The sequence below is a fragment of the Planococcus citri genome, chromosome 5, assembly GCF_950023065.1.
Source record: "Planococcus citri chromosome 5, ihPlaCitr1.1, whole genome shotgun sequence".
In the NCBI taxonomy this organism is placed as follows: domain Eukaryota; kingdom Metazoa; phylum Arthropoda; class Insecta; order Hemiptera; family Pseudococcidae; genus Planococcus; species Planococcus citri.
In genome coordinates this window covers 49,657,731-49,680,552 of record NC_088681.1, presented here as the reverse complement: position 1 = coordinate 49,680,552, position 22,822 = coordinate 49,657,731, and the positions used below count along the sequence as shown (strand labels likewise).

The following is a 22,822-nucleotide window of genomic DNA, read 5'->3' as shown; positions in this document are numbered from 1 at the left end:
TTTTTGATTGTATTGAAGGGGGTTTCACTATGAAAAAAAGAACAAGGATGTCCTCAGAGCCTGTGACACATTTTTGAATGCCTCGTGACTCCTTGGTTGATTCTGGTGATTCCTGGTGACCAATTCACCAGAAGTCACCAGGTGAGTTTTTGACTGTATTGAAGGGTTTTTCATGATGGAAAAGAAAAGAAAGATGTCCTCAGAGCCTTTGAAACTTTTTTCGAATGCCTGGTGACTCCTTGGTGGATTCTGCTGACTCCTGGTGACAGATTCGCCAGCAGTCACCACGTGAGTTTTTGACTATTTTGAAGGGATTTTCATGAAGAAAATCACGAGGATGTTCTGAGAGTCTTTGGAATTTTTTTTTGAATGCCTGGTGATTCCTTGGTGGAGTCTGGTGACTCCTGGTGACCGATTCACCAGAAGTCACCAGGTGAGTTTTTATGATTACTTTGAAGTTTTTTTCATGATGGAAAAAAAACAAAGATATCCTCAGAGCCTTTGAAAATGTTTTGAATGCCTGGTGACTCTTTGGTTGATTCTGGTGACTCCTGGTCCTGGTGAAAGATTCACCAGAAGCCACCTGGTGAGTTTTTGACTATTTTGGAGGGATTTTCATAAAGAAAATCGCGAGGATGTTCTGAGAGTCTTTGAATTTTTTTTTGAATGTCTGGTGATTTCTTGGTGGATTCTGGTGACTCCTGGTGGCCGATTCACCAGAAGTCACCAGGTGAGTTTTTTGACTACTTTGAAGTTTTTTTCATGATGGAAAAAAACAAAGATCCTCAGAGCCTTTGAAACATTTTTTGAATGCCTGGGGACTCCTTGGTTGATTCTGGTGACTCCTGGTGACCAATTCACCGGAAGTCACCAGATGAGTTTCTGACTGTATTGAAGGGTTTTTCATGATGAAAAAAAAACAAGGATGTCCTCAGAGCCTTTGAAACATTTTTTTGAATGCCATGGTGACTCCTTGGTGGATTCTATTTCCTTCTTTGGTGGGTGGAGTGGCTATATTGAAGTCGCAAGTACCTAATTTTCACCCTCCCCTCTTCCGCTTCTAAAAATATTTTTGGGAATACATATTAAAAAGTAACTTAATTTTGTTCAGGAAGATTAAATATTTTAGTACGTCATTTTGAACCTCTTTGAAATATAGAATTTCTATTAGGTACATTTTTTTTGCTCTTTAAGTAATGATGTTCCATAATTCAAAAATTCCAGGTAACCTTGATATATTTTCTAATTAGATAATTTAAACCTAAAAAACATTCAAAATTTTTCGAAAAAGTTACCTGCCAAAATTTATTTATTGATTTTCATTTTTTTAAAAATTCGTTCATTTTTAAGTTGTTTTTTGTATCAATCTTTCGATTTTTTCGAACTTTCCTTATTTGGGTGGGACTGCGTCCTCCGCGTGCCCCCCCCAAAACGCTGCAGTTACGAGTATATAAGTATTACCTACTTGAATTTCTTAGTTCAAAAAATGTTTAGTTTGAGAGTCTGTGCAAGTGTGCACCCTGCCTATGATTAATTGAGAGCAATATTGGTTTTTTAATCGAACGTTCTCTCTCAAAGAGAGAAACAGTTCACTTACGAATGTATACATTTGCCTGCTCTTTACCCATTAGAAAAAAAGGCAACCAGTAGACTAATTTTCCAATTAAATTTTTAATTAATAAAAGAAAAACTTTACAAAATGGTCGAATTTCGATACCAAATTAATATTTTACCCGGTTTAATTCTCTAGCGAAAACACCAACTCTTATATAGCATTAGCACACTTTATTCGGTCAACTTTGTCAATCAGCTGTCAAGTTAAACTTAAGCAGATGTCAGTGATCTAATAAGGTACATACACAGCAGTTGCCACTACGAAGTAAAAATTTTATCACCTGTAGGAATAGAAAAAAATAGTATCGCCAATTCTCTAGGCAATAATTTAACAGCATCTGAATAGCTGACAATATACAGACGAAACCATCTGTAAGTGTAATTTTTTCCTGCTCATATCTCATAGGTACCCATAGCGAAAATTCCTAAATCGATAAAATATTCGTCGAATCAAGTTTGAAAAATATTTCCGATCAACTCGAATAGGTACCTTATCTTCGCGTATATATAGAAATTTCGATAAGAGGAAAAAGGAAAAAAACATGTAAAAATTGTATAAAATGAAAAAAAAAAAACTCGCATATCAAAGAGAAGAGCACATTTTTCAATCTGTTTTCCCGTCTCGCGTATCTTTTGATCAATTGAATTACACCTTGCTTCTTACCTCTTTTCGTCGCGTTCATTCTATCTACCTAAACACCTAATTCGAATTTTATTCTTTATCAATTTCTTTCCTTTTTTCCCCCTTCGCGTTCAACGTTCCAAGTACATTTTTACTTCGTCGATCGAAAAAATAGTTCAAATTCGCTGGGGAAATCAGTTTCTTCGAATATGTACGTAAATTAAATAAATGTTTCATTTTCTGACATTTTCGAGGTGAATGCAGTCTTATGCTACATGAAGAAAAATACACCTACGATGTATGGAGTTGTTTTTAATGAATTCTATAGATCTATCTATATGTTTTTTTTATTTAATATTATTGATTCATCGCCTTACTCTCTAGATCGACTTCGACTTATAGGCAACTCCTCGTCTCCTCGACAAATACAGGCAGACCTTATTACGTATATGTTTATGCACTAGCCCTAATTATTCTTCCAAAACAACTGAAAGATCATCTACAGTCGAAATTGCCGTCTACTTACGTGTTCTTACAGCACACAAAACTACCCTTTGTCGTGTAACCAGAACCACTGACATGGTTGAGCCGAGCCAATTAACCCCTACACAAATCTGCGAGTATTTAGACGTGTACTTATCTAAAATGTTGAAATCTTAGCAGGACTTTTACTCGCTGAAAAGTTGGCAAAATTTTACAAAAGTTTATCACGAGAGGGTTGGAATGAGTTATTTTGCATGTGAAGTACCACCCGGGGTGCCATACATGTGGTTTCACATTTCACGGAAATATCGCCGTTTTGAGTTATAAAGCAGAATTTTAAAGGAAGAGTTTTAATGAATGTGTTCTTCTCGTGCTATATAGTTACGCTTACACATATAGGTACTACATGAGATAAGTTAGAGCAAACCGATGTTGAGGGTTAAGTTTATTATTAAGTTGCCATATTAACTCGACGTAGCAGTAACTTAAGTTTTCTGCCATTGACATGTACGTATACTACTTTACCTCGTCAAATGTTTCTCTTTCTCTCTCTCACTCTCTCGTATACAAATTTCATATCGTAGAAGGCGAGCAATATGCTCATCGACGATTAGATTGAAACTAGTAGGCTTATCGTGTAGGCTGGAATCTGAAAATAGTAAAATTAGGGTTCGATATTGTATACACCGTGTATTTGATCGAAATTATACGTATAGATAGATACGTAGGGAATGAGATTATTCGTGGGATTGCGGGAAATTCTTTTCGCAAAAAAAAGCACCACTCCAAGTGGATAGTACCGGAGCGCAAATTATGAAAATAAAACTGACAAATATTGCTAACGTTTCTATGGTAACCGCGAAAAACGGCAAAAATTTGTTACATTTTGTTCAATTCAAACTTTAATGACCCACGTATGGGCATTTAAGTCGAGCTATACGCATGATTTTCTAGGTGAAACGCTGTTAAATAAAAATTTATCCTGGTTTTTAATAAACATCGTGTCGCTGTATATTACAAAAAATCCATCTTACAGATTAATATTTCAATGCAAGTGCTATAGAGAATAATTGAAATTTCGAATGGAGGTTTTTTTCAAGGTTACCTTTGAGCGTAAAAAATGCCTATTTGGAAATGGAATCTCAGCCTTAAGTAACTTTTTTTCAGTTCTTTTATGATAGAATTTGTTAAATTGGGTAATGTGGCCCTCTACCCCCAAGGTGGCAACTTTGAGGTTTCAACTGGAAAAATTGGAAATATGTATAGGTATAATAATTACATACCGAATGGGGCCCTCAAAATCTACCCCCAAACTTTCTCCTGCTGTTTTTTCTCAGGTTCGGATAGATATACTTGAAGGCGAGCAAAAATAAGTCAATCTTGAAAAACTGGAGTTTTCTTCTTCTTTGGGAGGGGGAAGGGGGGAGGGAGTGAGGGGGATGTTGTCTGAAAATTTGTCGACTGATTTAAGAAAAAAAAGTGCCAGTTTTGTCGAATAAAGTATAAAGACGAGTTTTTAAGATGAAATACAAAATAGAAGATAAAATGACAATTTTTCCAGTTGATATAATGCTCGCATTAAGTTAGGTTCATTAAAAAAATTGTTATATTCATTTTTAAATTTGGAAGTTTCAAAGTGGGATTTTTTTCAGTTTAGGGATAAGAATTAGAGCGAAGCGAGGGCAAAAACTTTCAATCCAAAATTTTATAATTTGAATTATGAGTCTTTAAAATGAAAAGTAAACAGATCCGAATGATCGAAGGCAGGGCTCGTACTCAACTTTCCCCGCAAAAAAGTAATTTTATAACCGAAAAAGCTTGAAAAAGTAACCAAAAAGTAATTGAAAATAGCCACAAAAATGACAAAATGTGAGCAAAACATTTATACAGAAAAAAAATCACAAAAAAATAGAATAGGTACTTAAGTATTAGATACGGATTGAAATGGTATTTTTTTTGAAAAATTGAACTATTTCGAAACTTTTTGACGAAAAATCGAGACTTTGACAATTTTTGGTAGCAAAGTAAGGATTTTGGCGATTTTTGACGAAAAAAGAGCAATTTTTGGAAAAATAAAACGAGGCTGACGATTTCAACAAAAGGAATGGTTTTATGACAGCTTCTAGCAAAAAAGCGAGACATTTCAACAATTTTTTTTAAAAAAAGTAAAAGAATTCAAAATTTTTTGAAAAAACGACTACTTTTAGAAATTTTTTTGAAAAGCGAGGATTTTTTCACAATTTTTGGCAAAAATCAGGATTTTGACAATTTTAGCAAAAAGAAGAACTTTGTGAGAATTGTTGCCAAAAAAAGATACTTTGGCAGTGTCTGGCAAATAGGTACCTAAACTAAACCAAGCTTTTAGACAATTTTGAAAAAAAAAGAGTTTTGTAGGAAAAAGACAATTAGTAAAAATCAGCAATTTTACGTAAAAAATCAAGACTCTTCAACAGCGAAAATGATAGAATTTCCAGCAATAGAGAAGATTTTAGCACAATTTTTGTGAAAAAAACTAAACTACTTAGTGGTTTTGACAAAGAACCGAAAATGTTGATAAATTTTAGCAAAGAAAGGCCTACTGTTTTTGGAGAAGGGTCATTCCATATCAATTCGACCAACGTTTTTGAGTCATGTCTTTCGATTTCGCTCAATTTTTTTTTACAATATCTACCCACCCAGTAAGTAAGAAATCCGCGATCAGTTTGGTCCCAGCCCCCTCAGGGGGTAGGTGGGGGGCTTCCATTATTTTCACATTGTCTCGAGGTACTCAACTTCAGCAGCGCATTCCTCCAAAACTATGATACTTTGATCAAAACTGATTTCACAGTTCAAAAAGGTATTGAATTTTGAACTTTTTGAGCATTTTGAAATTTTCAAAATTTGAAAGTTGAACCTTCAAATTGAAAGTTTAAATTTCAAAATGGCGCTGTAAGTGGGGGCTACCATTTAAAATGTTGAAAAAATTTCCATAGATGTACCTTTGATGCTTTTTGGAAATATTCAAGTTTCGAGATGGGATCTCTTAATGAAGGGGAGGAGAGCACCCCCACCCTCAATTTTGTGCAAAACTTTCGAAAAAAAATCTGGGGCATGTGATGTATCGAATGGTATATTTTTGGTAACGCAGAACACGAATATGACGTTAGATTTTTGATTGGGCCCCATCCAGGGCCCCAGCACCTCCCAAAAGGGGTAAAAGTTCAAAATAGGGGTTTTTTCGTGCGACACATCTAGTACCTATGTTTTTGGTGACGCTGAACACGAATATGACGTCAGATTTTTGGTTGGACCCCATCCACGGCCTCCAACAAATTTTTTGGACTTTTACAAATTGCGGGAGGTTTTGGGAGCCATGGATAAGGTCAATTTGAAAAACTAATAAGGCTATATTCGTGTTCAGCGATATCGAAAACATACTATTTCATGTGTCACACGATTGAAACCATTTTTTTTTAGGTTACCCCCTTGGAGAGGTTCTGGGGACCGTGGATGGGTCCAATCAAAAATCTGACGTCATATTGGTGTTCAGCGTCACCAAAAACACACTATTCGATGTGTCGAACGAAAAGACCCCTACTTGGAACTTTTACCCCATTTGGGGAGGTGCTGGGGGCCGTGGATGAAGCCTAATAAAAAATCTAACGTCATCTGCGTTACCAAAAACATACAATTCGATACATCACATGCCCCAGATTTTTTTTCAAAAGTTTTGCCCAAAATGGGGGGTGGGGGTGCTCCCCTTCCACCAAGAGATCTAATCTCGAAACTTAAATATTTCGAAAAAGCATCAAAAGGTACTTCTATAGACATTTTTTCAGAATTTTAAAATGGTAGCTCCCACTTACAGCGCCATTTTGAAATTAAACTTTCAATTTGAAAGTTCAATTTTCAAATTTTGAAAATTTCAAAATGCTTAAAAAGTTCAAAATTTAATACCTTTTTGAACTGTGAAATCAGCTTTGGAGGAATGCACTGCTGAAGTTGAGTACCTACCTCGAGACAATGTGAAAATAATGGAAGGCCCCCACCTGCCCCCTGAGGGGGCTGGGACCAAACTGATTGCGGGTTTATTACTTACTGCGTGGGTAGATATTTTTAAAAAAATTGAGCGAAATCGAAAGACATGGCATTCAAAATCGCATTTTTTTGGTCGAATTGACGTGGAATGACCCAGAAAAGAGCACGAATTTCTAGCAATGATGGGCCAAAAAAAGCGTTTACTCGGATAGATGTCACATCTTTGTCCAGCCAGAATTTCTTGATAGCCTGAACACACGAAGAAAATTAATAAAGGTCTCAAAGGGTTGAGTACGAAAGGTGCGATATAATATTCTTATTGCATTAAATGTTGAAGGACTCCTCAGAGGTGCAGTTCGACCACGACAACAAAACGTTGAAGCCCTGGAGTCGGGGGGGGGGGCGGGGGGGGGGAATATGGGTCCCCAATAGGGGACATTTCCAAAAAAAAAGTCGTGGTTTTTTCGCTCCAGCTGGCCCCCACCTAGCCTGTTTTGGGAAAAATAAAGTAAATGTCTAAGATTCTGCGTCTACCTATAGGAAATTTCCATCAAAATCCACAATCACTTTGAGGTTCTTACCGAGTGGTTGAAAATTTGCAAATCGCTTATTTTTTGGATAAATTCACATTTTGAAACATTTTTTTTTTCAAATTTAATATTTCAGATTATTCGTAATTTTGCCAATTTCTGAAACTGGGGAAATGGTCATAGATTTTGATGGCAGTAGTCTTAAGTCAACGCAAAATCTCAAAAATCTCATCTTTTGGAACGGATCCATTACTCCTGAAACATGTTGGATAGAACCTAGAGTGAAAAAACTCCCCCTCTTTGAAAGTCGATATCTCCCCTACAGAAGCATCCTCGGAGCAAAAAATTTCCAGAGTGACTTTTAAACGAAGGCAAATCGTTAATTCCAGATCTGAATACATACATATTACTCGATTAAACACAAAACAATAAACAAACACATGATGAAAACATACGAATTTATTTCTAAAAAGAACTTATGGTTCATATTATAGATTAGGTACCTAAGTAATAATTTTGTGATCATACAAAAATTCTTAATACCTACGTAAAATTCGCAAAAAAAGCACCATGATAAATTTGTAAACATCTCCTTCCATCACACACGAGTCACGACTTATAAAATTATCTTAATACATAATATGCTAACAGAAAAATGAAATAGAGAAGAAAAAAAACAAAAAGTAGGTAAATGCTAAAATGACCTTACTTATAATTAAATGCAAAAAACATATAATCAGAGCGTCAAAAACAATGTGTTAATATTGATATAAACGAGCTTTCATGGCCCTATTGAGAATGCTTTTTTAAATTCGATAATTCGTTTCTAGTTTTCTAGTTCTTGATAGTACATATGTACATATTTCGAATCCTGAATTTGTATTATGATTTTGAAACGTTTAAAAATAATAATACTTAATTTAAAAAATTGTACAAAATACATTCACAAGTCGATGTCGGGTCTATTGCATACCATTGAATCCCATTTCATTATACGAGGAGAAATCCATACTGTGATCCATTAAGGAGTTGAAATCTTCAGAGCCATTTACGTCGCTGACACTAACAACAGATACAACAAACCAATCATTAGATTATTGAATTATACTTGAAATGATCTGCTTAGCATAAGAATAACAAACCCAAATATCTAATAGGAAAAAAAAGAAATAAAAATAACAGCCTAAAAAAACAATACAGCGATACAAAATTGCATTCGAAAAAAATTGGAATGATGTGTTTGTGTCTATCACTCTGTCTAAGGGAAAAAATTGCTCATTGAAAACTTTCATTCATTCATTCATTCATTCATTCATAATTTAAAAGCACGTTAAGGTGAAGCTCGGAAATGAGTTGATTTTTTTGCATAAACAATTTATTAATTTTGTTATGTTAATTATGTACCTACTTAATGCTGAGAAATGATTGATCAGATTAATTGATTTTTTATTATGAATAAAAAGTTTAAATACTCGTATGATCAACGAGGAATACAGCGATAGTCGTTAAGGTTTAGGAATAACAGCCATTAGGTGAAATGAGTTATTTACCTATGCAAGCACTTATTTTTACGTCTCAATACCTATTATGATTTAGCGCAGAACCGATGATGGATCCGATGGGAGAGTTCGGTTGGAACATTGATTGTGGTGTTTGTGGAGCGCTGTGTATGCTCATCGGTTGACTAAAACCGGGTAGATGAGTTATCAATGTAGGTATCACATAGCCATTGGTGGAGGGACTTGGTGAACCTGGAAACAAACAGAATTATTTAGCTAGAAAATTGAGGTGTTATACTTAACTTCAAGGACAAAAAAAGAGAAGAAAATGCAGGGGAAAAAATACACACCAATTCGTTGACAAATTGGGGGAAGGAGATTTTTTTCACATGTTTGTCTACACATTGGTAAAATATCTCAAAAATGCAAAAATCTTCATTTTTTAGGTTTTTGATAGTATTTTTGCATTAGTGTCAAACTTGTAAATTTTTTTCTCGAAAATGAAAAAAAAAAATGTCCGTCCAATTTTTTGATACATATTATTTTACATAAAAAGGACTAAAACTGAGAATTTTTTCAGAATTTAAACTCGTGAACATCGTGGTTATATTTGATTATAAGTTTTTAAATCGATTTTTTTAGGTTTCAGAAAGTGGCAACACTGATTTTGACATCATTCGTCGATTACCCCCTTAAAGTACTACAATTTGAAAAAAAGTTCAAAATTCTATACCACGTACAACCGGAGCTATTTGCAACTTTAGGTTTCAGAAAGTGGCAACACTGATTTTGACATCATTCGTCGATTACCCCCTTAAAGTACTACAATTTGAAAAAAAAGTTCAAAATTCTATACCACGTACAACCGGAGCTATTTGCAGCTGAAATTTTCCATTTTCGGTCATTTTGGAAAACTTTTGAAGCCTCATAGCTCCGCCAAAAAAATCGAAAAAATGTCCAGTTTGCATCATTCGTTATTGTTTGATGACATCTACACACGATCTGATTTTGAAAAAAATCGAAGACCCCTCGTGCAAAAATCCGCCGATTTGGCATGACGAATGACCCATTGTAATATTTTGGATGAAATGTGGAAAAAATAAAATAAAATAACGTAGACAATAATAAAGATTAGGTAGGTACCATTAAACGGTGAATAATATTTTCCAAATGCTTCCTCCTTAGGTATATTCGGATATAAATAAACCAAGTCAGCTAAATCGTTCAATGTATCGGGCAACGTACGGACTGCGAAATCTTTGGATGTGAAGGGATGCACCATTGTGAATTGTTTTTGTTCGCCATTAACTGCAGAGATATGAAAAATAATCAGTTAAACGTCGTGTTTTACTCCACATCTAATTCGAATCAATTGAATTCTCTTAGAAGGCTTTATGAAAAATTTTATAATCATGCTTCGAAATGTTCATAAAAAAGTACCGAATAGAAATTAGAAAAAAAAACACATGCAAAATTAAAATCTAAAAGAATTTAATACCTATCCAAACTAGATAGGAAAAACAAACGCATTACCTGATGCGACCCAAGCGATAGTAATACCGCCTAATTCGGAATCGGAAAATCTTAGTAAGAATGTCCCATTTGGACACATGCTAACCATTTCTTTGGCTTTATCTCTACTTACAAATCCATGAATCGTACTGCAACATACATTAAAACAAAAAAAAAAAAAAAAAAAAAGAACTTTCATTATAGGATACTACTACAGAGCTACGAATGGGTACTTCATCACAAGACATAGGTAATAATCAATTACAGATGCACAGATAAATAAAATGTACTACCTATAACTAAGATAAACTCGAATTTTAACACTCACCCATCGACCCATAATGTTTTTAAATGATCTCTGGTCACTTTCATGATGGCGTAAAACCAATCCCAGAACGTGAAGTTTCTGCCTGGTAAATTTTCTTTACAGAATTGTGACCAGGAGAGTGCCATCGAATCGTAATCAAAATCATCTCTTTTAACTCTAAAGAGGAAAAATCATTCATTTCATGAATTATTATCGTGTTAAAATTTGTATACTCTTACTAACTAATGGAAGAATAATAAAAATAGGTAAATATAAATGGCACGTTAATACACACCCGAATAATTTTTCAGCCAAGTACTTGAGATTATCTTCGGATAAGCCTTTACCGGTCACTGATGCAAACTTCATGTTCAGGGCAGCTTTTGCTTTACTCCAGCTAACTTTATCAGGTACAATGAATGGTTTACGAGCAGCTTCGGCGAAAGCATTGTCCCAAGTAATGGTGGCCCAAGCATGAGGTTCTTGGTTACCGTGGACAATCACAGTTACAGGTAACGATAAGGTATACACGTGAACATCGATTCCGTCTCCCAGCTTGAGTTTTGAGTTGAACAAGAGCGTGAATTTTTCGTCTATCACTGACTCTGAACCTTTCTTTTCCGCTCGTTTGATTTTTTTCAATTGCAAATTTCTAAAAGAAAAACAGAAAATTAATAATCAACGCATGTATCCGAAAATGAAATTTGAAAAAGTCATTCGTATTAAATTTTGAAAAAGGAAACGCCTCTCAGGCAGTTTTATAATATAGTTTCTGTGTTGCTGAAATTCGTTTGAATTTTTTGAAAAGAAATGATAAAATTTTGTTGCAAAAAACGAGGATTTTTATTAATTTTCAACAAAAAAGCAAGACTTGGATAATATGCAGCAAGAAGCACGACTTTTTGAAAATTTTGGAATGTTTTACAAAAAATGACAAATTTTTGTCAATTTTTAAAAAAGCGAGAATTTTTGTCAAAATACAAGCTTTGACAATTTTAGCAAACAGCATGACTTTTCGGAAATTTTTAGGTAAATAAACGAGACTTCTGGACAATTATTGGAAAAAAGATAGATTTTTCATAATTTTTTTTTTCGTAAAAACGGCGAATAAAACGAGACTGGCAATTCCAGAAGAAATAGGGACTTCTCGTAAATCAGCAGAAAAAATATACCTACTTCAGGCAATTTCTGGTAAAAAACGAAGATTTCGAGTAATTTTTATAAAAAGGTGAGATTTTTGAGCAATTTTGTTAAAAAGCGATATTTTTTGTCAATTTTTTTTGCAAAAAACAAAGTTTTTTCAATTTTAAAAAAACGATCACTTCTGCGTATGAAAATAAGCAATGCTGCTTTCTCAACTCAAATGGGAAAACGAGAAAAAAACATTTACCGAAACGTAATTGATAATTGTTGTGTGGCTGGTTCGTATTCCATTGTTCCAGTATTGTTCAATATTTCACCGCTGACATCGCCTTTAAATTTGTTTTCAGAAAGCAGCATGTTGGCTTGTTGTTCACTGATGATGGAGACTCTGACCTGTGTAACGAGACGAAAAATATTTATTAGATTAGTTATTTCTTGAATATGTAAACAGAAATATCTTTCTATGTACATACAAACAAGTGTTAATTCAAAGTGCGAGGAAAAATTGTAAGACAAAATAGATTGGATTGAAAAAATTGCAGTCAAAGAGAACTTTTTCGACAGTATCAGCATGACCATTTCAGCTTTTCTCAAAATGGCGATTTCACCCTTACTAAGGAAGGAGTAAAGTTGTCAATTTTATGAAAATTGTTTTTAAAAATGAAAATCGACAATTTAAAACGTGAACTTGATTTTTGACCAAAGTTGCACACTGCAACTTTTCTGTCACCCCCGCAAGAGGTCATTAACCTCTGTCAATCTACGTTTTTCAGTTTTATCGCCGAAATTAAGGGTCGGAGATAAGGATTGAACTAAAATTTGTCCTAGAAGGATTAAACTTGGGATATATTCAATATTTTCAAACGTGCCAAATCGATTAGAAACGATTTCAAACCATTTTGAGCAGTTCTGCATGGAGCCTCCAGCAGATTTTTGAAACTTAAAATTTCATCAAAAGTAGTTGGAAAGCTAAAATTTATTCCGTAAACTAATTTCAACACGCTGGGGAGTCAACTGCAAGTAGATTTCAAGTCGTTTTGGAGCCTCCAGTGACTTTTTGGAAATTACTGGAGCCTCCAGCAGATATTTCAATGCTCGAAATTTCCATAAAAAATTTACCAAACAGAGTTGGAAATCCAAAATTCACTCTGTACTCCAATTTTAATACGCTATCAAGTCGACTACAGATTGGTTCAAGTCATTTTGGAGCCTCCAGCGACTTTTTCGAAAATTCCTAGAGCCTCCGACAGGTTTTAGAAACATAAAGTTTCATAAAAAGCAGTTTGCAAAGCTAAAATTCACTCTGTAAACCAATTTTAATACACTATGAAGTCGAATACCAGTAGATTTTAAGTCGTTTTGGAGCCTCCAGCGACTTTTTGGAAATTACCGGAGCCTCCAGTAGATTTTTCAATGCTCAAAATTTCCATAAAATTTTACCAAACAGAGACACCCTATTTTTGACATTATTCTGAGGTGGATCGCAGGCAGTTTCAATCCGTTTTGGAGCCTCCAGCAGATTTTTAGAAACTTCTGTTTTTCAAAAAATGTCACAAAATCTATCCGAATCAATTTTTGGCTTTCCAACCCCATTTGATGAAATTTTGTAGAAGTTGCAAGTTTCAAAAATTTACTGGAGGCTCTAGTAATTTCCAAAAAGTCGCCGGAGGCTCCAAAACAACACTTGAAAATCAGTTGAAATCTACTTGCAGTCGACTTCATAGCGAATTAAAATTAGTTTACAGAATGACTTTCAGCTTTTCAACTCCATTTGATGAGATTTTGTAGAAATTTCAAGTTTCAAAAATTACTGGAGGCTCCGAGAGTTTTCAAAAAGTCGCTGGTGGCCACAAAATGACTCAAAACCACTCGCAGTCGATTTAACAGCGTGTATAAATTGGATTGCAGCGTTAATTTCCGCTTCCCAAGTGGTATTTTGGACTTTCAAAAATGTGCTGGAGGCTCCAGAATTGCTCAAAATGGTTTGAAATTGTTTCCAATTGAATTGGCAGGTCGAAAATAGCGTATATTCCAAATTTCAGCTTTCTAGGTTAATTTGGTAAAATTTTGATTTTTTTTCTCATTTTTGGGCTAAATTTGATGTTCAAAAATTCACCAAAAATCGAGAAATATATTTTAACTGAACTGGTCATGCTTAAAGGAAATTTTACGTAGAATAATTCTTGTTCAATCACCTTTTTTCCCTCCGACCACCCTTCATTTCGGCGATACAGCCGAAAAAACGTAGATTGACAAAGGTTAATGACCTCTTGCGGAGGTGGCAGACAAGTTGCAGTGTGCAACTTTGGTCAAAATATTTTCGGGTCTACTTGAATCGAATTCACGTTTCAAATTGTCAATTTTCTTTTTTAAAAACAATTTTCATAAAATTGGCAACTTTACCACCTCCTTAGTAAGGGTGAAATCGCCCTTTTGGGAAAAGCTGAACTGGTCATACTTGAAAGTAAATTTAGCGTAGAACAATTTTTGTTTGAAAATTTTTCCTCTCGGGCACTTCATGTCGGAGATACAGCCGAAAAACCTGTATCGGCAAAGGTTAATGACCTCTTGCGGGGGTAGCCGGCAAGTTAGGGGTGCAACTTTTGATGGGTTGTTTTAGAGACCAATCTGAACAAATAATGCGAAATTCAGCTTTCTCCCAATTTTTTCGAGGTTCGACTAAAAATTTTGCTAAAATGACTAGTGATTTTTGAAAGGAAAAAAATTGTACTCATCAAAAATGTTGGATCATTCCCCAAAATTAAAATCTCATTTATTTAAATTTTCAAACACTTGATTAATTAATTTTTTTTTTAATTTGAACGGATTAGATATGAAAACGGGGAGGAAGAGGTCTCATAGAATAGTTTGTATGGAAAATTCAAGTTGAAAAATCACAAGTATTCTAGGTACCTACCAGAAATTTTATAGTCAGCTGATAGATTCCAATAGCTCAACTCAAAATAAAAGCATCTTTCCACGCACTATTTTCAACATTAACAATGTGTTCTCATGATCAACGTACCTGAGGAAGATTCTTATACAAATTCAGCTTTCCGGCAACCAATAAACGCACCTTGACTGAAAACTTGGTGTTGGTTTTCATAACCTGAGGAGGCTGTTTTACTATCACAAACGTGCTGCGAAACAAAAGAAAACATAATTTACATTTAAAAAATGTTTATCAATTCCATCAATGAAGTACCTCTACCTACTACGCTTTAAAACACCACATCTATCGCCAGAAAAGTATAATTTTTTATTAGAAAATACGACTTTTAGGTAAATCTTTAAAAATTCCCAATAAATCGAAAAATCAATTCACAAAGCTCGTGAAATCAATTTTTATTCAAATTTCAAAATAATACAAAAATAACACGAGGATGATTAAATTAACTGATACATTGGCAAGATTTAAGGGGCAGGAGGGAAATTTTTGACAAAAAAGCAAGACTTTCAAGTAGGTAATTTTAGAAAAAAATCGAAAATTTTTGAAGTTTTCGTAAAAATGAGCGATTTTTAGCAATTTTGACAAAACTTTTAGTAAAATGTGAGCTTTTTTGGAAAATTTGGGTACAAGAGCGAGACTTTTGAGCAATTTTTGACATTTTTGTCAAAAAGCGACGATTTTTAGCAATTTAGCAATAAACTCGTCTCATCGAGGAAAGGGTGAAAGACCTGATGAAAAAGTCAATTTAAAAAAAAAATCACCTGAAAAAAACATTTCCTTTTGGAGAAAAGTTATTTGAAAAAAAAAACTTACTTCGTAACTAAAGAACATAAAAGTTCAGTGAACTTTCCATTCAATTCTATAACATCATTAGTAGCGATTTTCGTTTCGCTGATAAATCGCTTCATCTGTTTGTATTGGTTCTGATTAACGCAAGATATTTCGGCCAAGCTCTCACACCTTCGAGAAAAAATACACCATTCATTAATATAAAAGTAAGGTTACATAATTTTTCAGCAAAAACATTCACGAAGAAAGCACAGAGCGTAGGATGATTACCAATATTGCATGGTATCCAAATGTGCAGGATCGAAATCGCCTCCAATTCCGTGTAGCTGCTGTTTTCGTTTCCAAGATACCAGTTCTGTGTTCAGTACTCGATGAATTAAATTGTAAACGTTCAAATAGGTAGTTTTTAGTTCCTCTGTGATGTGATCTAGGTACTGTTTTACCGTCCTTTCCTGCAAAATAAGTCCAAAGATACCGAAATAAATTAATTGCATACATTTAGGTATGGTTGTGAGTTTGCAAAATAGATTTTGAACGGGCACAAGGCCACAAGCATCCTCCCTCCCCCTGATTACCCTTCAAGACATCTTGAATACTTGACTGATTATTTTACAAAATAACTCACATTTTGTTGTAGCATCATTTCTAATTGCTCTTTATTTTCTCTTAATTTTGGTACCATTGCAGCTATATAATTCGGTGTTTGATACTGTGCCATGGTTTCTATGTTTTTCAAATCATCTGCGAGCATTACAAAAGAACAAATTACGCGTCTGATAGATGATACGTGGTATTTTGATAATAATACTTACTACATATAAAGACCGAAGACGACAACTCACCTTTAGTTTTCTGATATTTGTGGAAATTCAACGAGAAAGATTCCCGTTCCGCGAAGAGTTTTTTGAGATCGGAGGATATGTATTGCGTTTGAGTTTTGGCAGCATTTATGCTGCTGTTCAAGTAGGAGATATTCGGAGTACCCGTGAAAGAAGTACTTTCTTGGTCCATACCGTTCGAATTTGACATCTGTGTAACAGTAAAAAGCAACGCATGTATCAATCAAACACTCTAACGAGTAACGAAAATAACTAATAAAATGGGAAAAATAAAAAAAAAATAAAAAGTAAACACAGAGGCGAATCAAAGAAGTCATGTTATTTGGGGAGGGTAATGTATTATGTCGTCATTTTGCCAACAAAAAATTGTGATTTTTCCGAAAAAAAATCAAAATTTTAACGCGGGATGCTGAACATCAGTAACGTTTACAGAATGAAACCATAGAGGGAGTTTTATTTGTGATTGAGGGGAGGGGGAGAGCAAAACCAGATTTTTAGACATGAAAAACTGACATTTTAGGTAGGTAATTTTTCGAAAACTCTTCATACCTAATGAATGATTATTTTTTTGAAACGAAGGTAAAATTACTGCTCGAGCGAAAATTTCAATTTCAAAAAGACCAAATACTCATCCTATCTCGAAAAATGACTTCTTTCAATTGAGGAGTCGGCCTGCAAAGTGACCTAACTGCAAAAAATTGATTTCGAGATGAATGAGAAAAACGTGTCCTAGGAAAATGAAGTCACATTTTCGAAATATGTTTTCGGGAATCGAAAGGGTCAACCCTCACTCACTTAATCACCTTTTCGTTTCTGAAAAATATGAACACTGGTTCGCTACAGGGTGCAACAAAAATGAAAAATGCTGCAGTTAGGTCACTTTGCAGGCCGCACATACGTTTTTTTTTTGTTTTTTAGTGATACGAGTATGTACGCAATTTTCTTCGGTTTTTCATTGCGTATGTTATTTTTTATGAAAGCAAAGATTTATTCATTCATTCAAGATTTTTTTATGTACAGGAAGCTGGGTAGCTAAAACTGGAGTTGTGGCTTATTCTCAACTTACGATTTTACCATTTCGAATCACTCTGGAGCCTCCAGTGCGAGTTTCAATGTCTCCAAAATTTTTGAATTTCTTCAGAAGGGGTTAAAATTAATTTTGATTTCAACAAACAGTACCCTATAAAACACATTTTCGGAAAATCGTAAAAATAAGGTCACTTTGCAGGCCATGATTTTAATTTTATCATTTTCAAGGGGAGGGGAAGGGGTGTTACGAGTGAAATTGGATGAAGGTGATATATTCCTTTTGTAGGGCATGTCCTAAACTATCAGATAGCGTATCTATCTCAAAAATCATTTTTTTGCAGTTAGGTCACTTTGCAGGCCGACTCCTCAATTGGTTTTCGACTTTCATTTAAAAAAAAAATCAAATCAAATCAAATCAAATCAAGTTTATTCGTGCAATGGGCAGCTATGCTGCATTTACAAAAGTCATCTTAAAATTACTTATATGAAGTGACCAAAAATCCTGAAGAGTGACTAGAACTATCGAAAGTGACCGAAAAAAAAATTTCCACAAATCCCAAAAAGGCCAGACATTATCTCAAAAAGTGATCAAAACATCCAAAACAATTTACAAAAAGTACCAAACAACTACCTACAAACTTTTAAAAGTGATAAACACTCTCAAAAGTGTGCAAAGATTCCAAAAAGTGGAAAAAATATTCAAAAAAGGTCACTAAAGATTCCAAATATGACCAAAGAGCCTAAAAATGACATGAAATCTCAGAGTTCAAAAAATTCAAAAAGTGATAAAAACTATAAAAAGTAACCAAAAATGTCAAGAAATGGCCAAATACTTTTGAAAGTTACTAGAAAAAGTGACCAAAAAACCTATAATGTGACTAAAACTACCAAAAGGTGCATATCAGGAAAATTTCGAAAAGGGCAATTATCTCAAAGCAGAAAATCAGAAAAAACCAAAAATTTCAGGAAAGGATCAAAAACTACGAAAAGTTATAACGAAAAATGACCAAAAGGCTTAAAAAAAATTGCCGAAATTTCTAACAAAAGTACCAAAAAATTACAAAAAGGTCAATTATCTTAGAGCAGAAATTCAGAAAAACCTCAAACGAGGAGTATCGATAAGGCCATTTTTTGGCACCAGACAGTTATCGACTGAACCACTCTTAAAATGTTGTAATAAATGCCCCAAATACGAATCCGTGGTTAGTTAACCTAAAATGTCCAATGTTTTGGCTCCAGGGGTCCCCAAAGTTGCGAATAAAAAATTATTTTTGGAACCACTGAGTATTATTTTCAAAAACTTTTTTAGCGTAAAATATCTGTTTGAACTCGTTAAACATTATACGAGACAATTTTTCTGTTTTCGACCATCGAGGGCAAAAATGAGGAGGGTTTTAATTTTTGGAAAATTTTGAAACCACCATTTTGAACCTACCCCTTTGAACCCCGCTAGAAAGCTTTTTGCAGTTTATTAGTTTCTGAAAGACCTCCATCCTACCAAATTTTGAGCTCAATAAAATTTTGCGCTGGTACTCAAAAATCCAATTTTCCGATTTTTCATAATTTGGATATTTTGGGAACCCCTGGAAAACTGGGAACCTGCGATTGGCGCCAAACGTAACGTTTTCAGCCATACATCTAATTATCTAGGTGAAAAAGTCTAATTAAGCTCTCCGTATATTCGTAATTTTGAACCCTTTTTTTAGAGCCCCCCACTTTGGGCACCCCTGAAAAAGGTGTTTATGCATATTTTTTCAAATAAATTGAAGAATTTACGATTTGAAATACCCTAGCAAGTTTTCGATAATTTTTCATTCGATTTTACCTGTAACTTTCAAAATTGAGCTTTTTTGGGCCAAATTCTGAGATTTTACTTCGTTGAAATCGTGAAACCGTGATTTTAACGTTTTTCCGAAGAGTAAAATCTCAGAATTCCACCAATAGTGGAGGCAAATAAGAAAAAGAAAAAACATTTTTGGCTACCCAAGCTATGATGAAAAATTGTCAGGGGTGGTCCCCTGAATAATTCCTGAGAACTACCACCCCACAGACCCCCGGCTACTTTTTTTATGGGGGGTTGAACCCCCCCAAAATGGGTTTTTTGCAGTTTTATCCTCAGGGGTTGACTTTACGTCGAAAATAGCTTTAGTTTTGTGTTCTACGTCAAATTTCCGATCTAGTGATGTATCAACTGTCCTTCTACCCCTAAGGGGGGTGGGCCTAGAACCATTCAAAAATGAGGGGTTTTCTAAAAAACACAAAACAGTTATCGGTACATATGAGGGATGAAATGGCCCCCGAGAGCGTTCGGGTTGATACTAGCATGGAAGGTGGGTACCATCAAAAAACTACCGCGTGAAAAATTTCAGATCCACACCACCTCCCCTTTTTGGGGGACCCCCCTTTTCAGAAATTTCAAAAACACTTTTCTCAGCCCCATTTCAACCGATTTTTAAAATTTTTCAGTATGTTATTTATATCCTTAGTAGGAACCCCCACAAAAATTTTCAACCCCCTCCCCTCATATTTACCCCTCAAAGCAACGTTTTCAACTCATTTTATGCTTTTTAACAATAGTAAAAATTGAGGGGGCTAAGTGCTCTGGAGGGGGCTAGATGAGTGTAGCAAAAAATCTGACTACATATTCGTGCTCAGCGGTATCGAATCATGAGAAAACGACACCACACTCATTAATACTTAGTTATTTTCCCCAAAATTCTCATTTTACCCCAACCCTCCCTAAGACACATTTTTACACCGTTTTGAGGGGTAAGTGTGAGGGGAGGGGGGTTGAAAATTTTTATGGGGGTTCCTACTAAGGATATAAATAACATACTGAAAAATTTTCAAAATCGGTTGAAATGGGGCTGAGAAAAGTGTTTTTGAAATTTCTGAAAAGGGGGGTCCCCCAAAAAGGGGAGGTGGTGTGGATCTGAAATTTTTCACGCGGTAGTTTTTTGATGGTACCCACCTTCCATGCTAGTATCAACCCGAACGCTCTCGGGGGCCATTTCATCCCTCATATGTACCGATAACTGTTTTGTGTTTTTTAGAAAACCCCTCATTTTTGAATGGTTCTAGGCCCACCCCCCCTTAGGGGTAGAAGGACAGTTGATACATCACTAGATCGGAAATTTGACGTAGAACACAAAACTAAAGCTATTTTCGACGTAAAGTCAACCCCTGAGGATAAAACTGCAAAAAACCCATTTGGGGGGGGGGGGGGGGGTTCAACCCCCCACAAAAAAAGGAGTCGGGGGTCTGTGGGGTGGTAGTTCTCAGGAATTATTCAGGGGACCACCCCTGACAATTTTTCATCATAAAAGCTTGGGTAGCCAAAAATGTTTTTTCTTTCTAAATATGATGCTAATTTGCCTCCACTACAAAAACCCTGAAGTTATTAGATTTAGGTACAGAATGTGACCAAAAGAAAACTCGAAAGTATTCAATCAATAAGTTCCAAACAGGCTAGGTGTAGGTACATAGGTACTTCAAAAAGTGACGAAAAGTCATTTTTTAAAAGGTAAAATTTCACACAGTTATGCAATAGGTATCTATAATCTTTTCTCCCATTCTCCGACGCATTCTCATTTCTCAAGCTATTTTCAAACCATACTAGCAGATCCCATAAATATTTTTTAAAATTTTCACATTACAAGTTGTATTTTTCGACCAATAAACTTCGAATAAGGTTTATACCTATATACCTTCGAATACCTACACTATATTACACTTATTATGTACGTATATCTAATGCACTTTGTAGTTTGTAACTATACTGTATCTATGTGTGGTAAGCTTTGCACTTGCACATGAACTATGAAGGATCATTAATTCAAAAACATCAAAAACTTGGACAAGTATAGGTAAGTGATAGATCCACAGCAGGACAGGTAGCGAGTGTCTGGTACGAGTAAAATTAAGTACTTCTATTTTAAAAAAGGGTTTTTAGTACTTGAAAAAGTGCTAGAAAATCATTCTAATCTGAACTGACCGGTAGAAATATTATTCAAAGAGAGGTAGGTATATTCGTGAGAATGTAATAGCTCAAAGTTGAAGGATCAATCAATTTCTTAACTAATTTTTAGATCGATAATTTGTGAAGAAGAAAAATATAACCTATTTATTAATTAATAGAATCGATAATCAAACTGTTGACATTGTTGACAATAATCAATAATTTGATCAATCGGATTTCGATTTTCAGTCAAGTATTTGCTTGAATATGTTTCAAAATGATTCACTGTTCGCCTTTGATTTTTTTTGTGTGTGACTTGACCACAAATTTTGCATTTAAAGTCGATGAAAATTCAACGAAATTGAATTCACGCGAAATGAGGCTATATTAATTATGCAATTATTTAATTAGTTTCACTCAAATCTGTAAATTTATTATTGAAGATCTATTAAACTGACAGTGAAGCACTCTTCATACATAAGTTATATGTGGTATAAGTATTATGTAACATTATTCCACCTACCTATACACTAAAACGATTAATAAGTTAGGAGCAGCAATTTGATCATTTTATTGTAGCTAGATATCCAAGTATTGTTTAGACATTTGAATAGTTACTCACCTAGAATTCGTAAAATAAAGTCACTAAATCTTCGTTTTATCGAAATGTACGCGCATTACAATCACTATCTACAGTAAATAGGAGCACATCAACGCGAACTGGCTAAATTCTCATAAATAGTCATCAAACTCAATAGAATTTCAAAGCAAATTGACTTGCGAAAACACTAAACATTACTCACCAAAGGCTAGAATCAAACTGACTACGAATATTACACATTACACTTTACAAATAGAAATGCGATAGGAAGAAAACAACTGTAGTGGTTTAAACTCGCAGGTACATCCTATCCTGCTTTGTTGTGTTAGTAATACAACACATAGGAAAACCTGTTTTAAGGATGCTCTCTTGATTTCTTTTGTATTATACAACAAAAGACAGCTCTGGTACGTACCTACGGATACGTATGTATTGTACTGTAAAAATGTTCAGGCTCGCAAAATGCAAATATGTTGACAGATGAAATCACGAACTGGTGGTGCATAGTGTGACTACACAGACGATGACGTACTACAATACTGTTACATGTTGTTGTGTTTGCTCACTGCAAAACAACTGCCCAACTGGTTTCCCTTTTACTACACCAACCCTATTTACATATGTTATCTTCGATTTAGCGGTAACACACTTCACCCACATGACTGCTAGCGACCTTGAATATTGGTTTAGTGACTCATCTTTACACGTGCGTATTAGATTGAAAAAAATCTTTAAAAATTTAAATTATCAAAGTATTTCTTTATGCCAAAAATCACAAAAAGTCGCGCCTTTCGTCGACGTTGCCAAAAATTGCTGAAAATTGTATAAATACTTGGGGAAAAGTCTCGTTTTTTTTGACAAAAATGTCAATAATTGCCAAAGAGTGCTGCTTATTGCAAAAAATTAAAAAGTTTGCAAGGTCTTTCCGT

The 22,822-nt window shown here is 34.7% G+C and overlaps 1 protein-coding gene across 2 annotated transcripts; it reads right to left on the bottom strand.

Moving 5' to 3' along the window:
• Positions 1-7,710: 7,710 nt before the first annotated feature.
• Positions 7,711-22,237, bottom strand: LOC135847188 (signal transducer and activator of transcription 5B-like). Of its 2 annotated transcripts, none has more exons than XM_065366631.1 (13): positions 21,915-22,237; positions 16,309-16,495; positions 16,092-16,207; positions 15,737-15,918; positions 15,491-15,637; positions 14,753-14,867; positions 11,975-12,120; positions 10,880-11,236; positions 10,606-10,761; positions 10,299-10,426; positions 9,909-10,073; positions 8,817-9,017; positions 7,711-8,328 (listed from the first exon to the last, which is right to left on the bottom strand). In XM_065366631.1, exons 2-12 carry the CDS (start codon positions 16,493-16,495, stop codon positions 8,842-8,844), a joined length of 1,875 nt encoding a protein of 624 aa, XP_065222703.1. In that variant the 5' UTR covers positions 21,915-22,237; the 3' UTR covers positions 7,711-8,328; positions 8,817-8,841. The 2 variants fall into 2 exon arrangements, with proteins under 2 accessions (XP_065222703.1, XP_065222702.1); XM_065366630.1 differs by having other exon boundaries at positions 8,849-9,017.
• Between the last annotated feature and the right edge of the window lie 585 nt (positions 22,238-22,822).